The following is a 21,438-nucleotide window of genomic DNA, read 5'->3' as shown; positions in this document are numbered from 1 at the left end:
AAACCGTGAGTTCATGACCCAAGCTGAAGTCAGACACTTAAACGACTGAGCCACCCAGGCTCCCCTAGGGAGTGACCTTTTATACAACTTCTGGATGCATCTAATTATGGACTCCAACAAACTGAGTATACATACTGACAACTGCAGATGTATTGATTATTTCAAACTTAAATTCATTTCATCTACTGGGGACTCAAAAAGGAATCCAAAATGGCATATCAATTCTCTTGGTCTTTTGGGGGGGATTAATGTTCACAGGATAGTTGGATGTTGAATTCATTAATTTTTTAAAGACACTTTCTTCTTTTCACAAAAGGGATAAATGCTCAACATATAACATTTAGAGAAAATAGCGAAGCAAAAGAGAAGAAAATGAAAGTCAGCTCTGAGCCTGCTGCTCAGAGAGGACTGCTATTGAGACTGAATATACTACTGCTTTCAGTTGACAGCATTTGCCTATCTATTTTTTTAACATTACTAATGACTTTTGTCACATTAAAAGTCTGAATTTTAATGTTTTTTTTTAAACAATTTTTTTTTTAAAGTAGGCTCCACATCCAATGTGGGGCTTGAACTCATGACCCTGAGATCAAGAGTCAAATGCTCTATGGACTGAGCCAGGTGCCCCAAAAGTCTGAATTTTAAACAGCTTCTTGGACTGGTGGCTTATTGCTATTAGCTTGTTCAACTTCAGCATCTGTCTCATCTGAAGCAGCTTTTTCAGAACTACCACCTTCATCATGAAGCCCAATGAGTTTTCCTAGTACAACTTTAGGGTTTTCAACATTTTCACTTTTCTAACAAATGTGTCATGGAGTGGAAAAAACAATTGGGAAGTTTTTTCTATGTCTTTCCCAATGCTGTCTGGAATCAATATTTTTTTCAAGTTTATTTATTTATTTTGAGAGAGAGAAATGGACCATACAAGAGGATGAGGGGCAGAGAGAGAGAGGGGGAGAGAAAGAGAATCCCAAGCAGGCTCCCGGCTGTCAGCACAAAGCCCGGTGTGGGGCTCGAACTCACCAACTGCAAGATCATGACCTGAGACGAAGTCAAGAGCTGGACACTTAACTGACTAAGCCACCCAGTGCCCCTAGAATCAGTTTATTAACCACTTCTTTCAAGTCATTTGTCTGCACCTCTCAGGTCATGACTTTCATCACCTTCTTCTGGATTTGGCAAACCTATTGGTGCTTAGCGGGAGAGGTCTTCCAAATCTGATTATTGAGTTTTTAAGTAAAACCACCAACTGAATAGACAGAGAAAATAACCATCGATAGTCTTGACATCAACCTGAGCTTCAGTTATGGTCTGCCATTTTTTGACCACGGAGCACATTTGGCACTGGTAAAATCCATGCCATGGAAGTAAGGCAGTTTCTGCCCTGAACATCCTAGTAATTAGCTTGGATTTTCTTTAAAAAAAATTTTTTTTTTAACCTTTATTTTTATTTTTGAGACAGAGAGAGACAGAGCATGAATGGGGGAGGGGCAGAGAGAGAGTGAGACACAGAATCGGAAGCAGGCTCCAGGCTCTGAGCCACCAGCCCAGAGCCCGACGCGGGGCTCGAACTCACGGACCGCGAGATCGTGACCTGAGCCGAAGTCGGACACTTAACCGACTGAGCCACCCAGGCGCCCCTAGCTTGGATTTTCTAAATGCAACTTCATCATTCTGCAGATCAGCAAGGCTTCCTTCAAAAACTCGACCCTTGAGGCCATGAAATGCAATTTTCATTCCTTGAGTTCTCAAGACCAGTGTTTTTTATTTCTTATATTGAACACAGCTGGTGCTTTCACATCATACCAATATTTCTAGAAAATGGATTAGCCACTTTCTTCTTGGCAACCTTTTTGCTGCCTTTCTTAAAGTGCTTATTCTTGCCTACTGCCATGGTGTTGCTCAGAGAGCCAACAGAGCTATTTGCCTATCCTTTCAAAAATTGGGGAAAACACTCTATTCTTGGTTAACTTGCTAATTGAATTCTCTGAAACTCAGTTTCTTTAATGAAATATATCTGAGATTTTACCTTTATATATCGAATATTTAATAATTTAGTATCAGTAACATTTAATATTTAGTACCACTTACTAATATTATAAACACTATACTCAACAACTTTGTTTATATTATCTTACTTAAAGTTCACTACATTTTGTGAGTTAGGCATTAATATTACTTCCATTTTTCAACTGAGTAAACTAAGGTTTAAAGAGGTTAAATAATTTGCCCAAACAAGGTCACTAATCTAAGCAGTTTTAGAATAGGGATCCTATCTCATTTCTGACTACAAAACTTATACCACTCTGCTGTAGCTTCTCCCTCAAACTTTTCTCATAATACTCTTCATAAAAGCAAACTGTCATTTTTGAAAACTTTCATATTTGGAAAAGTTGTCATATTCCAGTTATTAAAAGACTAACCTAATTTACCCATACCTCTGTTCAATTCCTTTGAAAGTTTTTTGAAGTTAGTGTCTCTAGGCAAAAATATTAAGATCTAAAGGAAATATACATGAATAAAATTCTTTCCCTGCTGAAATAAAACAGTGGATGTTACCAGTGATTTGCCCCATTTTGAAACTGGAACTATCATCAGAGAGCCAATTTCCATTTATATAAAATAACATAATATTGTTTCTGATTATAATTTCTGTAAAGTTATAATCAATTGTTACAGTTGAAAACTTAACTTTTATCAGCTAAATTTCCTGCTGTTGTATAGTTTTATTATAATGAAATAAAGGGATAATCTGGGAAGAAAGTGCAGAGTTATGATCATGACATGTTAGAGTGGGAAGAAATTTGGAGGCCTCTTTACCCATTCTCCATAATTTAGACAGGAAAAAACTGAGGTCCAGAGACTTAAATATTTCTGTATCTCTTAAAGTTGTCATAGCACACAAAATGTAAGATTAAAGGTATGTAAAAAGTGGTTTCCCTTTGACAATTAAGACAGGCTTGCAGATATATTTAACCAAGATGCAAAACTGTGTTAATAAGAGAAATGGATTGAAAACACAAAACAAGGGGCACCTGGCTGGCTCAGTCAGAGGAGCATGTGGCCTTTCATCTTGGGGATCATGAGTTCGAGCCCCACTTTGGGTGCAGATATTAGTTAAATATATAAATAAATAAACAAAAAAAACAGAATGAGGGGTGCCTGGGTGGTTCAATGGGTTAAGTGTCTGACTCTTGATTTTGGCTCAGGTCTTGATCTCACCGTATGTGAGATGGAGCTCCACATTAGGCTCCATGCTGACAGTGTAGAGCCTGCTTGGGATTCTTTCTCTTTCTCCTTCACTCTCTGCCCACCTCTCCCCCCTTCCCCTGGCCTCTAGCTTGCTCTTTTGTGCTCTCTGTCTCAAAATAAATAAACATTTAAACAAAGCAAAATGAAACGAAACAAAGCAAACAACACCCAAATAACAAAAAGCATAATTCCTGGTACCTCAAAAGTGCCTAATTGGGGGCACCTGGGTGGCTCAGTTGGTTAAGCATCTGACTGTCAATTTTGGCTCAGGTCGTGATCTGACAGTTCATGAGACTGAGCACCACATCAGGTTCTGTGCTGACAGCGTGGAGACTGCTTGGGATTCTCTCTCTCCCGCTCCCCCCACCTCTCAAAATAAACAAACTTTAAAAAAAAGTGCCTAATAAATATTTGCGAATGAACAAATGAATAAAAGGCTTTTTGCTTTCATTTTTCAAGTTCTCTGATAGTCCTTGAATTCATATTTTATATGCAATAATAATGTGTACATATAATTTGTTACTTTGCTTTTTGCACTTGAGTTATACTGCCAACATTTCTCCATATTGTTATAAAATATGACTATAATCTTTCAAAATACCTCTGAGGTTACAACACTTCTGAGTCAGATTCCCAAATGACTGTTAACCTGGGTACTCCTGGGTTTGGGGAGCCCTTCCTCATTAAGGAATAAAATACAAAAATATATTGCTTTAACAAATTTTACAAAATAATGAAGAAATATCGAGCTCTTTCAAAAGGCCATTTCTAGGGCCCCTCCAGGGCCTTAGATGGGCCTGTGCATTGAAGGGCTGTGAATTTTCATTAGCTTTGCGGTATGGATCTGCCTCTGTAAACCAGATACCATCTTCTTGGTGGTTATGATATAACTTGAATGTTTTTCAAAGATGTACTAAAATTTTAGAAATGTACATCACACTTTGATAGGGTTAGATATTCTTTCTATCCAGCCAACCTGGAAGCTATTTCAGTCCCTGCTATAAATTTGGTGGCTTTTAATTATAAGCAAGTCTCTTAATGTCTTCAGGCCTCAAATTCCTCATCTGTAGAATGGGCTTAATATCTACCTTAAGACTTACAATGAACACCAAGATAAATACTTGGTACAGTTCCTGGCACATAGTAAATGCTCAATAAATATTAGCAACTGTGATTATAGCAATAGTTAAAACATTAACCTACCACACATAGGAACCTCCTATCTCCTTACAACTTCCCACATTGACTGTAGGTACAATATACTGTAAAATGAATTTCATAGGATGGTGCAGATTCAATTTTTTATTACTTTAATTTTTAAAAATAATGTTATTATGCGGGGTGCCTAGGTGACTCAGTTGGTTAAGCATCCAACTTCAGCTCAGGTCATGATCTCATGGGTTTGTGAGTTCGAGCCCCATATCGGGCTCTGTGCTGGCAGCTCAGAGTCTGGAGCCTGCTTCAGATTCTGTGTATCTCTCTCTTTCTGCCCTTCCCCCACTCATGCTCTGTCTCTCCCTCTCTCTCTCTCTCTCTCTCTCTCTCTCTCTCAAAAATAAACATTGAAAAAACAAAAATAAATAAAAATAATGCTATTATGAAAAGTAATAACTACATAACAGAACATTTGGAAAATAGAGAAAAGGAAAAAGAAGCATCCATAATTTTACCAGACTTGGTATATTTTCTTCTTTAATGCAGATGCATTTTATTGAAAAAATGAATTAAGTATACTCTTTTTTTTAAGTTTTATTTTAGAGAGAGAGAGAGAGAGTGTTAGCTGGGGAGAGGGGCATAGGATCCAAAATCAAGAGTCAGATGCTCAACTGACTGAGGTTAGCCCTACAATTATTATCTTTGATATTATAGCATTATCATTTTCAAATACATGGCAAATCTCAAATATTTCACATCAAACTTTTAGAAAATTCAGGTGGAAGAGAAGGTACACATTCTCCTGTTATATTTCCATACTTTATATTTTTAATGTTTATTTATTTTTGAGAGAGACAGTGTGAGCAGTTGGGGGGGGTGCAGTGAGAGAGGGGGACAGAGGATCCCCAGCAGGCTCTGCACTGACAGCAGTGAGTCTGATGCAGGGCTTCAACTCATGAACCTAACCATGAGATCATGACCTGGGCTGAAGTCAGACACTTAACCGACTGAGTCACCCAGGTGCCCCTTCCATACTTATTTTAAAATATTCATGTTTTTACAAGGTTATGATGCTAGTGTACATAGAATTTAATATTCTGCATTTTTTCTTACATTATATCCCAAGCCTTTCTCCATACTACTACATGCCACTAAGGCAACATTCACAGTAACTAAAGCACCTGAAAGCAAGACTTAATTTCCGAAAATTCATACAATGTATGTGAAGAAAGTAAGTCCGGCTAAGGTGTGATAAGTCAGAATAAATGCTTTTGGTTTGCCTGCAACTGTAATGTGGAAAATGTAGAAAGAGAAGTTAGAACTCAAGAATTCTGGCCTTCCAACTAAAAGTCTAAGTTAGCAAAGAATATAAAGCCCTATCAACATAATTCTTTTTATATACACTTTTATTTCTTCTTTAATAGATGAGAAAGTGGTGGAATATTGCTCAATGGCAAAGACTTATTTGTTATGATGTTATTATTGGGGTTTTAGCTCTCAAATTTGGGTAAATGTACTCCCCACCACACCCCAAAGGGGTCTTTCTTCAAAATTTTGCAAGGCAAAGCCAATCCTTACTGTAAACAAGTCAAGAGCTGGTCATGGTTGGATTCAGTGACATATGCTGTTGTAAAAAGGCTTTTACCTTCTAATTATGCTTTTATGCTGACATTCATTAATTTCAGAGCACAAATTTTTCCTTTAAAGCTTCTTTATGCCTTTATTTAAAAAAATTTTTTTTAATGTTTATTTATTTTTGAGAAAAAGACAGAGTGCAAGTGGGGGAGGGGCACAGAATCTGAGGCAGGCTCCAGGCTCTGAGCTGTCAGCACAGAGGCAGACGTGGGGCTCGAACTCACAAACCCACAAACCCACAAACCGTGAGATCATGACCTGAGCTGAAGTCAGATGCTTAACCGACTGAGCCACCCAGGCACCCCTCTTTACTCCTTTAATATTGTCCTGCTATGGGAAGTCGAGCCACTTATTTATATATTTATATTTTAATGTTCACTTACTTTTGAGAGAAAGAGAGAGGCAGAGCATGAGTGGGGAGGGGCAGAGAGAGATGGAGACACAGAATCCAAAGCAGGCTCCAGGCTGTTAGCACAGAGCCGGACGCAAAGCTCAAACTCAAGAGCTGTGAAATCAGGATCTGAGCCAAAGTCAGATGCTTAACCGACTGAGCCACTCAGGCACTCCAGTATTTATTTATATTTTTAAGTAATTTCCACAGCCAATGTGGGTTTCGAACTCACAACCCCAAGGTCAAGAGTTGCATGCTCCATTGACTGAGCCAGCCACTTGCCCCCTAAGCCAGTTTCAAAAACTGTAAAATATACATTGAGGAAACTATCCATGTGCCCATTGCCAAATGAATGGATAAACACAATGTGGCATATACATACAATGGGGTATCATTCAGCATTGAAAAGGAAGGAAAATTTGATTCATACCACAACAGAGATGAACGTCAAAGACATATTAAGTGAAATAATCCAGACACAAGAGGATAAATATTGTGTGGTTCCACTTGTCTGTGGTATAAGGTATCACGGACACAGAAAATGAAATATTGGTTAAAAGGGGATGGGGGAGAGGAGAGTGGAGGAATTGTTGTTTTATGGGTGCAGAGTTTCAGTTTGGGATGTTGAAAAAGTTCTGGTGACGGACAGTTGTGATGGTTGCATAACAATGTGAATATACCTACTTCTAGTTAACTTAAAAATGGTTAAAATGGTAAATCATACACATCTTATGCTAAATTAAAAAAATCCGCTCAAAGAACACACACTGAGAATAGTGTATTATACATATACGTATGTGTGTATGTATATATATATATATATATTCAGTTTAAGAAATAATTATGAAGCAAGTATATGGATCATCGCCATCGAGGTCAAGAAATAAAGTATTATCAAAGGGTACCAGTGTGCCCCTTCCCAACAAAACCCTTTTCTTCCTTCCTGAGTAATCACTGTCACAATGTTCCGGACTAACATTTGCTTTAAAAAAAATCAGGCTGTGATGTAATAATGCAGGATAAATTAAATCAACATTACAAAAGCAATAGAGTATTTTTTTAAATTCCAATATTTTCCATACATGCAATTATTTTTAACTCAATAACGTTTAAAGTGCCCTTTCCCCTGTCTTTCGCTCTTGAAACCACATATTCTAAAACTTATCTTGGTTCTACAGTTGACCTCACCTGCAGAGTTAAAAACAACAACAACAACAACAACAACAACAAAACTACTTCACTGTAGATTTTAGATTTTCATTCCTCCCGCTCTCCCTTGCCTCCAACTACAAAGAAACAATGATTTAAACCCTTTGTGCCCTTTTAGAAAATTACACAGATACCCCATTGTGGAACCCTATAATCCCTTCGTGGAAAGGAAGAGATTAGCATATGAATACAAAGCAAAATGAATCCAGAATACAAAATGATCTACTGGATTGTGAAGCTCTTGTATTCTTTCTTTCTTTTTTTTTTTAAATGCATTTATTTCCTCTTTTTGTATTGCCCCTTTAGTGGTCTCAGGGTTAAGGGAACTGAGCTTCCCCTCTGGTTACCCGGAAAAGGGTAAAAAAAAAAAAAAAAAAAGCCAACAGATTCCAGGAGCTGCAAAACCAACAGATGACTCCCAGAGCCAGTGGAATTGCCAGTGGAATCGCCAGTGGAATCTGCTACACTCGACGTGAGTTTGCTTGCGGGCGAGGAGTGTAGAAAGTGCTGTTCGCAGAATGCGCGGTGAAGGAGAGAAAGCGACAGAAGAGAGAGCCATAGTGCTGACGTTGAAAGCCCGGCCCTGTGAGGTTGCACAGGGTAAGTGGCGTTGGCCAGGAGGCAGTGGCGAAGGGGAAGGAAAGAGGATTTGGGCTAGGGGCGGGGCCTGCGGCGCAGCCTGTCTCCTGATTGCTGGAGCGCCGCTGCCAATCTCGCAGAATCGCTCGGTTAACCAGTGCGCTGGCTAGACGCGCTCAGATATACTGAGTGTGCCCTGAGAAGCAGTCTCAGATCCTGACGGTGCAGCAGCCCGCAGCCTCAGCCAGGGAGTCCCAGCCGCTTTCAATGGAGGAGAAGCCCGGCCAGCCACAGCCTCAGCACCATCACAGCCACCACCACCCGCACCATCACCCCCAGCAGCAGCAGCAGCAGCAGCAGCAGCAGCAGCAACAGCAGCAGCAACAGCAGCCGCACCACCACCACCATTATTATTTCTACAACCACAGCCACAACCACCATCACCACCACCATCACCAGCAGCCTCACCAGTACCTGCAGCATGGAGCCGAGGGCAGTCCCAAGGCCCAGCCAAAGGCGCTGAAACATGAGCAGAAACACGCCCTCCAGCAGCACCAGGAAACGCCGAAGAAGAAAACAGGTCTGGGAGGGAGGACGAGTGGGGGAAGGGGAATGGAGGTGGGGGGTAGAGAAGATGGGGGTGGGGCTGGATCTGGAAAGCGCGGACGCGGTAGCAGTGTGTGTGTGTGTGTGTGTGTGTGTGTGTGTGTGTCTGTGCCCTGCGGGTCTGGGGAAGCCCCCTTCCATTCTCCCAAAGCCCGAGCCAGGCCGCGGGGTTTGCAGCGCCCTCTCCTTCCCCTCAGCATGGGAGAGGCCCAACCAGGCCAGTATGACCTTCCCGGCCCCCGCCCGGGCCAGAGGGAGACCCGGAGGGTCGGCCTTGGAAATCTGGCCTCATTATTCCTTTCTCGTTTACCTTCGTGAGGCCCTGGAGGAACCTAAATTTGGTGGCCCTGAGTTGGGGTGAACATAGCCTCCCCCCCCCCCACCAAAAAGCCTTCGGGGTGTTTCTCAAGAAGGCCTACCTAATTCCGACTCGGGTGGTGTCGCGAGATCCTTTTGCAGACGGCGAGGCGAGGGTAGGTGGGCAGAGTTGAGGAAGTGTCCTCCCTCACCCGCCACCCCAAGCCCACCTGTGGCCTTGGGGTTCCCCGTCTGGGGGGGGTGGCCGGGACCCCCGTTTCTTGGGTTATTTCCACCTCTAGACGCCCCTTTTGGGCACCGGATCCGGCAGTGTGCCCTCGCGCCTCCTCCCGAGGCCGGCGCCCCGGGCCCGCTCCCCCCAGAGCCGGCGCGGCTGGAATGTTCTCTCCTCCTCGCGGGGCCGCTTCCTGTCCGCCATGTTGGAAGCCGATTCCTGTCACCGACTCCGGCCCACTGAAGAGCGGAGGGGGAAGGGTGTCCAGGGGCGCTCGGCGCGGCGGAGCTGGGGGGCTCGGGATCCCCACCGGCGGTCGCCTTGCCCCCCCGCATTGCGGGGGCGCAGTCGCCCCCGGCCCGCGGCCGCCCCTCCCCCCGCCGCCGGCCGGGTTGTGTAACCCGGTGGCGGCCGCGCGGCCCCGGGCGGGTCCCTGGGGTGAGGGGCGGGGGCGGTTGGGGTGGGGGAGGGAAGCGGCCACGAGGGGAGCGGCCTGCACCGGGCCCCGCGCGCCGGCGGCCGCGTTTCCCGCTCCCGGTGCGGCGGGAGGCGCGGGTGGTCCGGGCGGGGAGCCGGCCTCGAAGTGGAGCCGCGGGAGGAGGAGGCCGCGGGCGGTGGCCGCGGCGCTCCGTGGGGCAGGAGGGCTGGGGGTGGGGTGGGGGGGGGATACATTTTGGGTAGAGGCGGTGCCTGAAGGCCGGGTGGGGTACCCAGCGGGAACCAGGCTCCCCGGTCACGAGTTTCTCTGCCACAGGAACCTCGTCTCCTGCCAGGTTCGCTCACGACTCCGCCTCTCAGGCTTTCACTTGGGCCCTTTCCTTCTAGCAGCTCATTTTTACAAAAAAAAGGAAAAAAAAAAAAAAAGGCTTGTTCCGGCGGCCTCCAGCCCCCCAGCATTTACCCTCTGGGCCTAAGTAGTGCTTTCAGGGAGAGCGATTAGGAAAATGATTGGATAGGGGAAGAGGGCGAGGTGTTTTTTGACCCCTATTTCTTGTCCTTAAGGAAGAACCGCGGTGGCCCATCCATGAGGTTGGTTCACTACCATCTTGTCTCGGACGAGGCTTTTTTTCCATGTTAAAAGGAAAGGTGTTTTTCTATTTTTAAACTGATACCGAACCCCAAATGCTTGGTTCTAACAAATGTTAAATTGAGGGTGAAAGTCATTTTAGAAAACATCTGAGAAGAAATGAACTTAAAAGTTTGTTGCCAGGCAGATTTTTACCAAATTGAAGGTTCTTTATAAAAATGAAGGGAGTAATAAGAAAATGGATGTTAAACCCAGGCTATCAAATTTAATGCAAGCAGTTACTGAGAGCTGGAGGAAAATTGCTTTAATTTAAAGACTGAAATTGGAATATCAGACTTTCCACTTTGGGGGGGTAGGGACTGATGATGGCGTGCTGTAGCAATGAACATGTAAATGTATTCAGTATTTAATCTTAACGGATTTGGAACAGTTTAAAAACTATTAGAAAGTGTACAACACTAAATCTTTTAACTCTAGGTCTTTTTCAACTTAGAGATAAGAAAATCTTATTTTATTATCGTTGCTTGGAAGATCAAACAGTATTACTGTTCAGATTCGAAAATTTTATTTTGTTGTCTCTACGTATAGAAGCAGCCCCTGAACCATTCAAGGTGGCGTCCTTCAAATCAGTAGGTCTTGTCCTGGAAGAGAATAAAGAGGGGAAACTGGGCTTGGCAGTTTTGAGAGAATGTAAACAATTTGGGATGAACAGTTTTTTATGTGTGTGGCCTGGTCACAATACTGTTGCTTCAACATATATGATGCTAATTTACTAAGAAAACTTAGGAGGGTTTTTGAAATATATCTGTTGTATGTTGAAGTGGGCTTTTATGACCCATTACCCACAAACCTATAAAGAGGAACCTGTTTTCTTTATCCAGAAGAGGGCGCAAGAGAGGGCCAAATGTGTTCACTAATTTCGGTTTCTAATCCAAAAGCGAGATTTATCAGGACTCAAGTTTTGCACAGTCCATTTGAAGTAGTATTAGCATGGCAAACCTAAATAATAAAAGTGCAAAGAGCCCTGTGATTTCTCTCAGTAATTCTGTGGTGGTCGCATTTCTCTTAAATACCTAAGTTTTAAAAAGAAAATGTCTCTGGTACACTTTTTGCATACCAACAAAGTTGCCATGGAAAAAATTTTAAGTAGTTAAATGAAAAAATGTTTTTTTGTTATTAAAACTTGGGAGTATAGTGGCTCTGAGCTGTTACAAAATTGGTGATTTCTGATATCGGAGCCACTAAATACTAGTAATTTTAGGAAAGAATATCCTGGTTCACTTAAAAATCTTGGCTTTGGTCCAAGTCAATTTGGACACTGAATTTTTTTGTGTTTAAGACTGTTTACTTACCTTTGAGAAAGTTATGACTAATGGGCTCAAGAGTACAAAACTTTGTTTAGCTTGTTAGCATGTTAAATAGTATGTTTTTCTTTTTGGTCTAGAGTTGTATACAGGTAAACTTGTATATGTTAACGTTGAGAGCTCCTGTTTAGGAACTTGCTGCTTCTCTAAAGAAAAAAGAACCTTTCAGAAAACATCCTACCTAAGCAGAGATTTCTTCTTTAGTAGTTTCTTTCTTCAGTAGTTGTGTGGTTAGAATTTTTCCACCAAAAGTTTGACTTGATTGACTGTCAAAGCTCTTTTCAGCAGCCATTATATTCTATTATATTCTATTCTATTTGGCGGGGGTGGGGGTGCCTGGGTGACTCAGTCAGTTGAGTGTCTGACTCTTAATTTCAGCTTGGGTCAGGATCTCAGGGTTGTGGGATCAGCCCCTCATGGGGGCTCCACACTGAGGGTGGAGCCTGCTTAAGATTCTCTCTTTCCCTTGCCCAACTCCACCATGCGAGCGCTTGCTCTCTTGTGCATGCTCCTGTCTCTAAAACAAATTTTAAAACAAAATTATTTTATGGTACAAGTTTTGTATGGTTCAGACTTAGGAATGATTATGCCTTAAGTATATTTTCTTGAATTATTTTCTGAAAGTTAATACAGTGGAATAAAATGTCCTTATTTGTTCATTTTTAGTGTCCTTTCTCTGATACAAAATGAGTGCCTTAAAATTAATAGTAAATCCTGTTGTGAATCTTCCCAGACTATGTTCTGTTCCATATCACATTCTTTTGAAGCAGTGATTCTGAAACTTAAAAAAAAAAAAATCTTAGATTCCTTATGCTTTTTTTCCCTTTATTTTCAAGTTTACATTTATTTATTTTGAAAGTGAGAGAAAGAGCACACAGGGTGCAAGCACAAGCCGGGAGGAACAGAGAGAGGAAGAGAGAGAATCCCAAGCAGGCTTCGTGCTCAGTGCAGAGCCCAACTTGGGGCTTGAATTCACAAATTGTGAGCTCATGACCTGAGCTGAAACCAAGAGTCAGACACTAAACTGACTGAGCCACCCAGGCGCCCCTAGATCCCTTATGCTTTTAAAATGCACGAAGAGCTTTTATGAGTTATATCTATACCAAATTGGGAATTAAAACAAAATTTCAAAATAAGACTATACAAGTTCACATGCCTTTTAGCCTTCATAGGCTAAAGGACCACAAGGATGAACGAAAGTGACAAATGTAAATTAACTTGGTCTTATTGGACACCCTTCTGAAAGCTGCCTTAAATGAATATGCATCCTTCTATTTATGTTTCTAATGACCTCAAAATGCTTTTGGGAACATTTCATAAAAAGGTAGATAAGTAATATCTCTATTTTACTGGTAGGGAAATGGGAATGGTTGTTACCAATTGAATAATGTAGAGTGATGAACTGTTTATGGCAGTTGAAGGTCTTAAATTACGCTTGAACATGTAGCAGTTTTTAAATTAGATACCTTTCATTGTAGTTTTGTTAGTAATTATTACAGCATCACTTGTGTAGGAAGTATTACTTAGTGATAGAAAACCATGTTCCAGGCTGACTGGAGTTCAGGTTTCCAGTTATCTGACTTAGGCAAGTTAATTTCTCTGAGAGTTTTTTTACCCAGATGTAAAATGAAGAAAATATATATTAGAGGAGTTAGAAATATTGGTACATAGGTGGTCTGGTTTCATACATTAACAGTATGATCTAATGTCTGGGAATTGTCAAAATAGATTCAAGACTACTTTAGAAAAAGTTCACAATTGTTAGATTTTTGTTCAGCAGAATGCAGTAGAAACTGCTTGTGGTGACTGCCAGTCATTTGTGGTTTCATAGAAAGGGATTCTTTAATTTCCCTGAAATACATACAGTTACTGTATCAGTATAACTTGATTTGTGCCCAGAGGGTAGCTCTGATGTTAATTGTAAAGGAATTTTTATAGCAGCCTTGTGAGAACAGTGGGGAAGTTGATTTTGTTAGGTGAGAGATATTATGGCATACTGCTTAAGAGGTCTTGTTCTTTCTGACCTCAGACTTCGGTTTGAATCCCAGCTGGTTCAGTTTCTTGCTTGGCAGACTTCTAATCAGTAATATGGGGTGACAAGTGTTCTCATAGTTGTGAAATAATAAACATAGTAAAGCTAATGCTCATAGCATAGTGTCTAGCACATAGTAAATAGTCTTTAAATGTCAGGTAGTACTGTAATTTATGTTTTGTAATTGTAAATCAAAACCTTTCTTTTTCCCCTTTTCTAGGCTATGGTGAACTAAATGGTAATGCTGGAGAAAGAGAAATATCTTTAAAGAGCCTGGGTTCTGATGAAGCTACCAACCCTATTTCCAGGGTCCTCAATGGCAACCAACAAATTGTAGACACTAATCTGAAGCAGACTGTAAAGGCCAACACCTTTGGGAAAGCAGGAATTAAAACCAGGAATTTCATTCAGAAGAACAGTATGGACAAAAAGAATGGGAAGTCTTACGAAAATAAATCTGGAGAGAACCAGTCTGTAGAGAAGACCGATACTGTAGCAATTCCAAATGGTGTTGTAACAAATAATTCTGGCTATATTACTAATGGTTATATGGGCAAAGGAGCAGATAATGATGGTAGTGGATCTGAGAGCGGATATACCACTCCTAAAAAAAGGAAAGCTAGGCGCAATAGTGCCAAGGGATGTGAAAACCTTAATTTAGTGCAGGACAAAATAATGCAACAAGAGACCAGTGTCCCAACCTTAAAACAGGGACTTGAAACTTTCAAGCCTGACTACAGTGAACAAAAGGGAAATCGAGTAGATAGTTCGAAGCCCATTTGGAAGTATGAAACTGGGCCTGGAGGAACAAATCGAGGAAAACCTGCTGTGGGTGATATGCTGCGGAAAAGCTCTGATATTAAACCCAGTGTGAGCAGCAAAAAGTTTGATGATCGGCCCAAAGGAAAACACGCTTCTGCTGTTACCTCCAAAGAGGACTCTTGGACCCTATTTAAACCACCCCCAGTTTTTCCAGTGGACAATAGCAGTGCTAAAATAGTTCCTAAAATAAGTTATGCAAGCAAAGTTAAGGAAAACCTCAACAAAACTGTACAGAACTCTTCTGTGTCACCATCTTCATCTTCATCCTCTTCGTCATCTGCTGGGGAAACTCAGACCCAGTCTTCAAGTCGGTTATCCCAGGTCCCAATGTCAGCGCTGAAATCTGTTACTTCGGCCAACTTTTCTAATGGGCCTGTTTTAGCAGGGACTGATGCAAGTGTGTATTCTCCAGGGGGTCAGCCACTGTTAACTACTGCTGCTAATACTCTAACACCCATCTCTTCTGGGACTGATTCAGTTCTCCAGGACATGAGTCTGACTTCAGCAGCTGTTGAACAAATTAAATCTAGCCTTTTCATCTATCCTTCAAATATGCAAACTGTGCTGTTGAGCACAGCACAAGTGGATCTACCCTCTCAGACAGATCAGCAAAACCTGGGGGATATCTTCCAGAATCAGTGGGGTTTATCTTTTATAAATGAGCCCAGTGCTGGCCCTGAGACTGTTATTGGGAAATCATCAGATCATAAAGTGATGGAGGTGACATTTCAAGGGGAATATCCTGCCACTTTGGTTTCACAGGGTGCTGAAATAATCCCCTCAGGAACTGAGCATCCTGTGTTTCCCAAGGCTTATGAGCTGGAAAAACGGACTAGTCCTCAAGTTCTGGGTAGCATTTTAAAATCTGGGACTACTAATGAGAGTGGAGCCTTATCCTTGGAACCCAGTCATATAGGTGATCTGCAAAAAGCAGACACCAGTAGTCAAGGTGCTTTAGTGTTTCTCTCAAAGGACTACGAGATAGAAAATCAAAATCCTCTGGCGTCTCCTACGAACACTTTGTTAGGCTCCGCCAAAGAACAGAGATACCAGAGAGGCCTAGAAAGAAATGATAGCTGGGGTTCTTTTGACCTGAGGGCTGCTATTGTATATCACACTAAAGGTAACTCATTTGTTCCTATATGAAGATTCTTCCTGCTCAATTTAGTATACATTTATAAGCTATTGTGTTAAGGGTGCATTTTGGAAATTACTATGAGATTCTTCAAGACTTAGAACTAAATTAAGAATAACCATGGATAAGCAGTTGATAAACTATTCAGGGTCTTTGGAAATAGTACTACTTAGAAGGAATGTTCACTTTTCGACTTAAAACATTTCTTTTCATATTTACAAGTATAGTTGACTTCCTACCTGTTTGAAATAGTGAAGAGGAATGGGGTGGTGCCTAAAGGGAGGACATTATATTTTCTCTTGTTATTTTTAAAACTTCTTTGAACAGATGTCCCCTCTTTTTTGCTTTTTATATCATACACTTCTTTATTAGCTCATTTGATTCTTCTAATTTGTGTAAAATGAGGAGGAGTCCAAAAAGATGGAGTGTCAAACTATTTTTTCTGGGTGCTGAATGGGAATAGAAAATAATTTAGACAACTGCAGTGGCAAGCCCAATGAGCATTGTAGGAACCAGGCTCTTGGGGTCTGTACTTTTCATAGCCCCAAAGCCTATGTTAAGAAAGGAATCCGGTATCTTTCAAGTTCCATGCGAATACGTTTTTTAGAATATGGTTTATTTGTATCTTAAAGATTTGCTGTATGGTATAACTTATTTAAATCCCTACAGCAAATAATGAGGTTTAATGAATGATGTTTAAAACCTCAGTGCTATTGGGAACACTTCCATCTCTCCCTCTTCTAATAGAAATCTATACCCCACGCGTGCAGACACACACCTAATACATGCTGCACATTCCGATTTTTAACAGTGGCTCATTTAGGCAGTGACTTGGAACTGCAGGGAAGGGGCAGCATATCAGCTAAGTGGAGATGAGGTAATTCCCATATTTTCCCTGGAACAATCACTGCCTCAGAGATGAATAACAAAGCTATTTATGTGACTTTTAAGCAAATTACCTCTCTTCATACCTTTCCTTATCTGCAAACTGGAAGACATTTAGTAAAATGAACAGATGTACTTTTTCTATTTTTCTTCCTTTAAAAAATGGGAGTAAGTAGTAGTATTGCCTTGTGGCAGTTTAGGGGCAGAAATCCTGGCAGATGAAATTACCTGTCTTAACTTTTTTCTCCAGCACTGCTGTTTGGAAGTAAATGAGTTAACCAGGAAATGGATGTTTTTAGGAAAGTTAAGGCAAAACAATTGCTTAGTTTCTTAAGACTTGTCAATTATAAGTTAAATCCTGCTGGGGGAGTTGGTGTTTTTGGTGTTATTTTCCGTGCCATCTGCCCTCCAGAGACCATTGGGAAATTTTACCTGTGTATTTTGTACTGGTGGTCATTGTGTGAACCTGAGAGGATATCTGGTTATATTCTTCCACAACATGCGAAAAATTCTGGGACAGGTTTCCTTAAATGGTTGGCTGGTGGTTTTATATAGATTTTTATTATGAAGAATTGCAGGCCTTTTTAAATGGGAAATTAATTTCTATTTATTACTAGGTATTCTGTGTGCGTTTTCCCTATAGATGGGCTAACTAGATGTGAAATCAGTGGTATCAATGTGGATGCAGTTTATATTTAGTTTTGCTGGCATTACTGAAATACTTTAGTTGAGTGCATCAATTTGACTTTTATATTTGGATATTGAAATTAAATTGATATTGATTGCCCAGCCTCCCCCCAACCCCCAACAAATAATGTTCAGTTCAGTTAGGTCCCAAAGTGGCAGGTTCTTTGAATTACTGCCAAATGTGGATGGTTCATTAGATCATTAATTTCTCTTTTCTTTGAATTTGTTTTAAATCACAACCTTTTGAAGATCTGAAGATCTTTTTCATAAGTGAAGGCTGGCTTATTATTTTTAAGTTGTCTTAAACTCTAAAGGAGGTAATAATCAGTTGGGCTTATTGGAATATCCTTTAAAAGGGCCACCTGTATTTTCTTGTACCTTCAGTGTAGTCTTTTCTTTAAATGTTCAAAAGTAATCTCTTGGTTAAAGTTAAGCTTAGAAATGGAAGTTCTCTGCATACTTCCCAACTTCAAAAATAAGTCCTTCAATTTTATTTGGAAATAGGTAAGAACGTGCTTGGTATCAGTTCTGTAGGAATACTGCATTTTTTAGGTTAAACATTATTTGCAGCCTTAGAAGTACTGCAGATTTTTAAAAAATCTGTTCAGTATAATTGAGATGAAAAAAAGATACAATGAGGCATAAAAAAGGGATTGATGAGAATTCTAGTTCTTGGGATTTTTCTTTTACCTTTTGACACGTTATGGTGTAAAGTTTTAAGAAACAAGAGGGTTAATCTTTCTATTACCTGGGGGAATAGTGTACCATTACATAGCAGTATTAATATTGACTGTGAGATGTAGGTCCTATTTTCTTTTGATTTCAAGTGGCACTTAAGAGGCAAACTTTAAAGTGATACCTTTTTAAGTTGATTATGAAAAAAATTATATTCTAAGTTTTAAATTGATTATAAAATTTGATTTATACTCTAAAGTGGAACCTGTAACGAACCCCAGTGGACTCCTCATCCAGCCTGAACATTTAAATAGCATTGTCATTCTTGTTTCACCTATCTACCTTCACACTTCTTTTGGTAGGAGTTTCAAAAACAAATTCCCGGTATCCTAACATTTTGCTAGTTGACACTTTAGTTATGTTAGAGTGATGGCTTTTAATGCACATACCCAAGACAGAACTGTTGCCTTCTTTAAAACATTTACTTTCAAAGGCTTCTAACATTAGACCCTAACTTTTTGAGGTGAATCTTTGATTTTGAAATAATCATTTGAAGTCATTGATTTGAAAAAGTCATTTGAAGCCAAGTCTGTTGAAATAAGGTAGGTTGATGTGAGTTGTGTGTTTGGTCAAAGTGTTCGTTTAAACGGGTTGATTTATCATGCCTAATACTGCACTGAAGGTTATCAAGCATTCAAAAAGCATTTATTTGTGTGTGTGTGTGTGTGTGTGTGTGTGTGTACGTATTTATGTTAACATCTTGCTATTTTGGAATATTCATTAAAAAATAATTTGAGGGTCGTCTGGGTGGCTCACTGGGTTAAGTGTCTGACTCTTGGTTTCGGCTTAGGTCATGATCTCGCTTTTCCTGAGTTCAAGATCTGTGTTGGGCTCTGGTCTGTCAGTGCAGAGCCTGCTTGGGATTCTCTCCCACTCTCTTTGCCCTTCCCCTGCTCGTGCTTGCTCTTTCTCTCAAAATAAATAAACAAACTTAAAAAAAAAGATAATTTGATAGGTAAATTATACCCAGCATATAGAGATGCGAGGGAGATGAATATGGTAAGATAATTCTTGATAGTTGAGGTGAGTTAACATCAAAGTTATCTAGTATAAAATATCCCTGAGGTAACACTAAGCTACTACATGAAATTTTAAAAATTTATTTCTCTGTTACTTCCATAGGTTATTGGCATAAATTATTTGATTCACTAGATCTAGGCTACACCCTGGAATAAAAATGTATTTTAACTCTAGGTGGTTCTAATTGCCTGCTAGGATTGGGAACTCCTGAGTCTAGAGAGCTTTCATCAGCTTAATCCTTTTTTTCTTTCCTCTGCCACAGTTGTGCAGTAATAATTGTGTGTGTGTGTGTGTGTGTGTGTGTGTGTGTGTGTGTGTGTTTTCCTTTCCCTTAAGATGTACTTATTATAGGCAAAGTACTTTGCTTAGTTGAGGAAGATTTTGACAGGGTGAGTCTTTTTCTTTGAAGAGCTTAAGTAGAGGAGAAAACAATACACAAGTTTATAAGGCAAGATTTGAGTGTCGTGGATATAAATAACTAGAAGCTTTCAATGGAGGGAGAATTTCTAATGGAATAAAGGTGGGAAGAGTAAGTGCAGGCAGGGTATGTTTTCATTGATGCAGCATCATTTAAACTGGGTTTTGATGGGTGGGGAAATGCAAAGAAGAGGAAGATAATAAGTTGGAGAACCTGAGTAGATGTAAATGTTGGAAGGGATCCGCTTTGGATGTGGTGAGGAAATAGAAAAGAGAAGGAAGGTAAGTTGCTGCCAGATCATCAGATCAGTCTGGAGGCAGTGGGGGAGCTGCTCGATATCAGTGATAGGCTGGTGAGATGGAAGTAACTTAAACACAGGGATTTTAACACTGCTATTCCCAGTTCCTGTGTACCTGAAAAGATCAGTTGTCATTTTTAAGCCTGGGTTTCCTAATTTATAACTATATCAGTCTTTGTTTTATTCTATCAGGTTGTACTACAGTGTTTCAGAAATTGAGTTGAGGGGCACCTGGGTGGCTCTGTGGGTTAAACATCCGACTCTCAGGTCATGATCTCACGGTTCATGAGTTTGAGCCTTGCACTGGAGTCCTTGCTAATAGCACAGAGCCTGCTTGGGATTCGGTCTCTCCCTCTCTCTGCCCCTCCCCTGCTTACTCCCTTACTCTCTCAAAATAAAAAGTAAACTTTAAGAAATAAAAGTTGAGTTAGTATTAAGTAATTGACTTACAGATCTGCTTTCTGGTAGGTTATTGTGGCCAATTTGTTGGGTATATTGAAAGCCATTTTTCTGATGAACTCTTGGAATAAATAGTTCAGGCAGAGAAATGACAAAAGGTTTTCCCTTTTGTATTTGCAGTCAATGTGAATGTATTATTTACCTGAAAATAAACATTCACTTTTTAAAAAGAAGGTTTTTGGGTTTATGAATGAAGAAACTGGTAAATACCTCTTATATGTACAGGGTGTGATGAGACAGGAGACAAGTTATGGTTAGTCCATAAAAGGGAGAGGGGGATTATGTATACAGTTTAGACTTTTGTTCATAGAATCTGAATACTAAATTTTCTCCTTTAAACACAATGCTGAAGAAATATTTTCACCTTTACTGCATTTTGCTCCATGATTGCTTATGGCATCACAGCTATCTTACAATCTTATTAACAATTGCCTGCAGATTTGACTTTGGTTTCAGCCCTAGTTCAATTTCCTAGATTGGGGAAGGATCCTTTTTTCTGTCCTCTCTAATATGGGACATATAGGAATGTTTGTAACAAGTAATTTAATATGGTTGTGAGATCCTTTCTTTTGCCAGTGACTTAACCATTTTAGTATCTATATAAGATGCTTGATTTCTCATTAAGTGTGTTTTATGAGTGTAATAATTATGAATTTACTTTGGTATTATTCAAAAAGGTAGCTTACCAGGAATTTATGGAAGGTAAAATTTAATCCTCAGATTTTAGTAGCTTACCTCCTGAAGGTGAGGGAAGTAACCATCCATGCTATAACAGCAGAAATTGTCTATTAGTATCTTAGTAGTAGCAGTTTCATTCAGAGCAACTTGAATTTGATATTTTACCTTAAAAGTAAACTGGATTAGAATAAGTATAGCAGTAGAAATGAACAAAACCCCTCAAGCTCCAAGTTTCTAACATGTGTATTTAGAGGTGGTCAAGACAGTTCTGTTTAGTCTTTAGCTCCAAATTGGGAATGTAAGATTGAAATTGATGGGGTGAAGAGTTCATTAAGCATCTCCTGAAAAGGTGATGACTTCTAAGTACTTGAGTCAAATTTACTTGAAAATAAGCTGTTACCAGAGTGCCTGGCTGGTTCAGTTGGTAGAGCATGCACCTCAGTCAGTCCTTAGGGTCATGAGTTGGAGCCCCATGTTGGGAATAGAAGTTACTTAAAGTTTATTTTATTAAAAAAAAAA

The 21,438-nt window shown here is 40.3% G+C and overlaps 1 protein-coding gene and 1 pseudogene across 1 annotated transcript in view; one reads left to right on the top strand and one right to left on the bottom strand.

Annotated features, from left to right (window-relative positions):
* Window positions 1-641: 641 nt before the first annotated feature.
* Window positions 642-1,894, bottom strand: LOC121017378 (40S ribosomal protein S3a-like; annotated as a pseudogene).
* A 6,460-nt stretch (window positions 1,895-8,354) lies between these two features.
* The window catches only part of NUFIP2 (nuclear FMR1 interacting protein 2), a 31,297-nt gene continuing 18,213 nt past the window's right edge, over window positions 8,355-21,438 (top strand). Inside the window, exons 1-2 of the mRNA XM_040455405.1 lie at window positions 8,355-8,801; window positions 14,003-15,727. Of these exons, the coding sequence (XP_040311339.1) occupies window positions 8,489-8,801; window positions 14,003-15,727 (2,038 nt within the window). The 5' untranslated portion in view covers window positions 8,355-8,488. The remainder of the gene's footprint in view (window positions 8,802-14,002; window positions 15,728-21,438) is intronic.

This window comes from Herpailurus yagouaroundi, unplaced genomic scaffold (assembly GCF_014898765.1).
Source record: "Herpailurus yagouaroundi ecotype Mexico unplaced genomic scaffold, PumYag 215, whole genome shotgun sequence".
Classification (NCBI taxonomy): Eukaryota; Metazoa; Chordata; class Mammalia; order Carnivora; family Felidae; genus Herpailurus; species Herpailurus yagouaroundi.
This window is presented reverse-complemented; position numbering and strand designations above follow the sequence as displayed.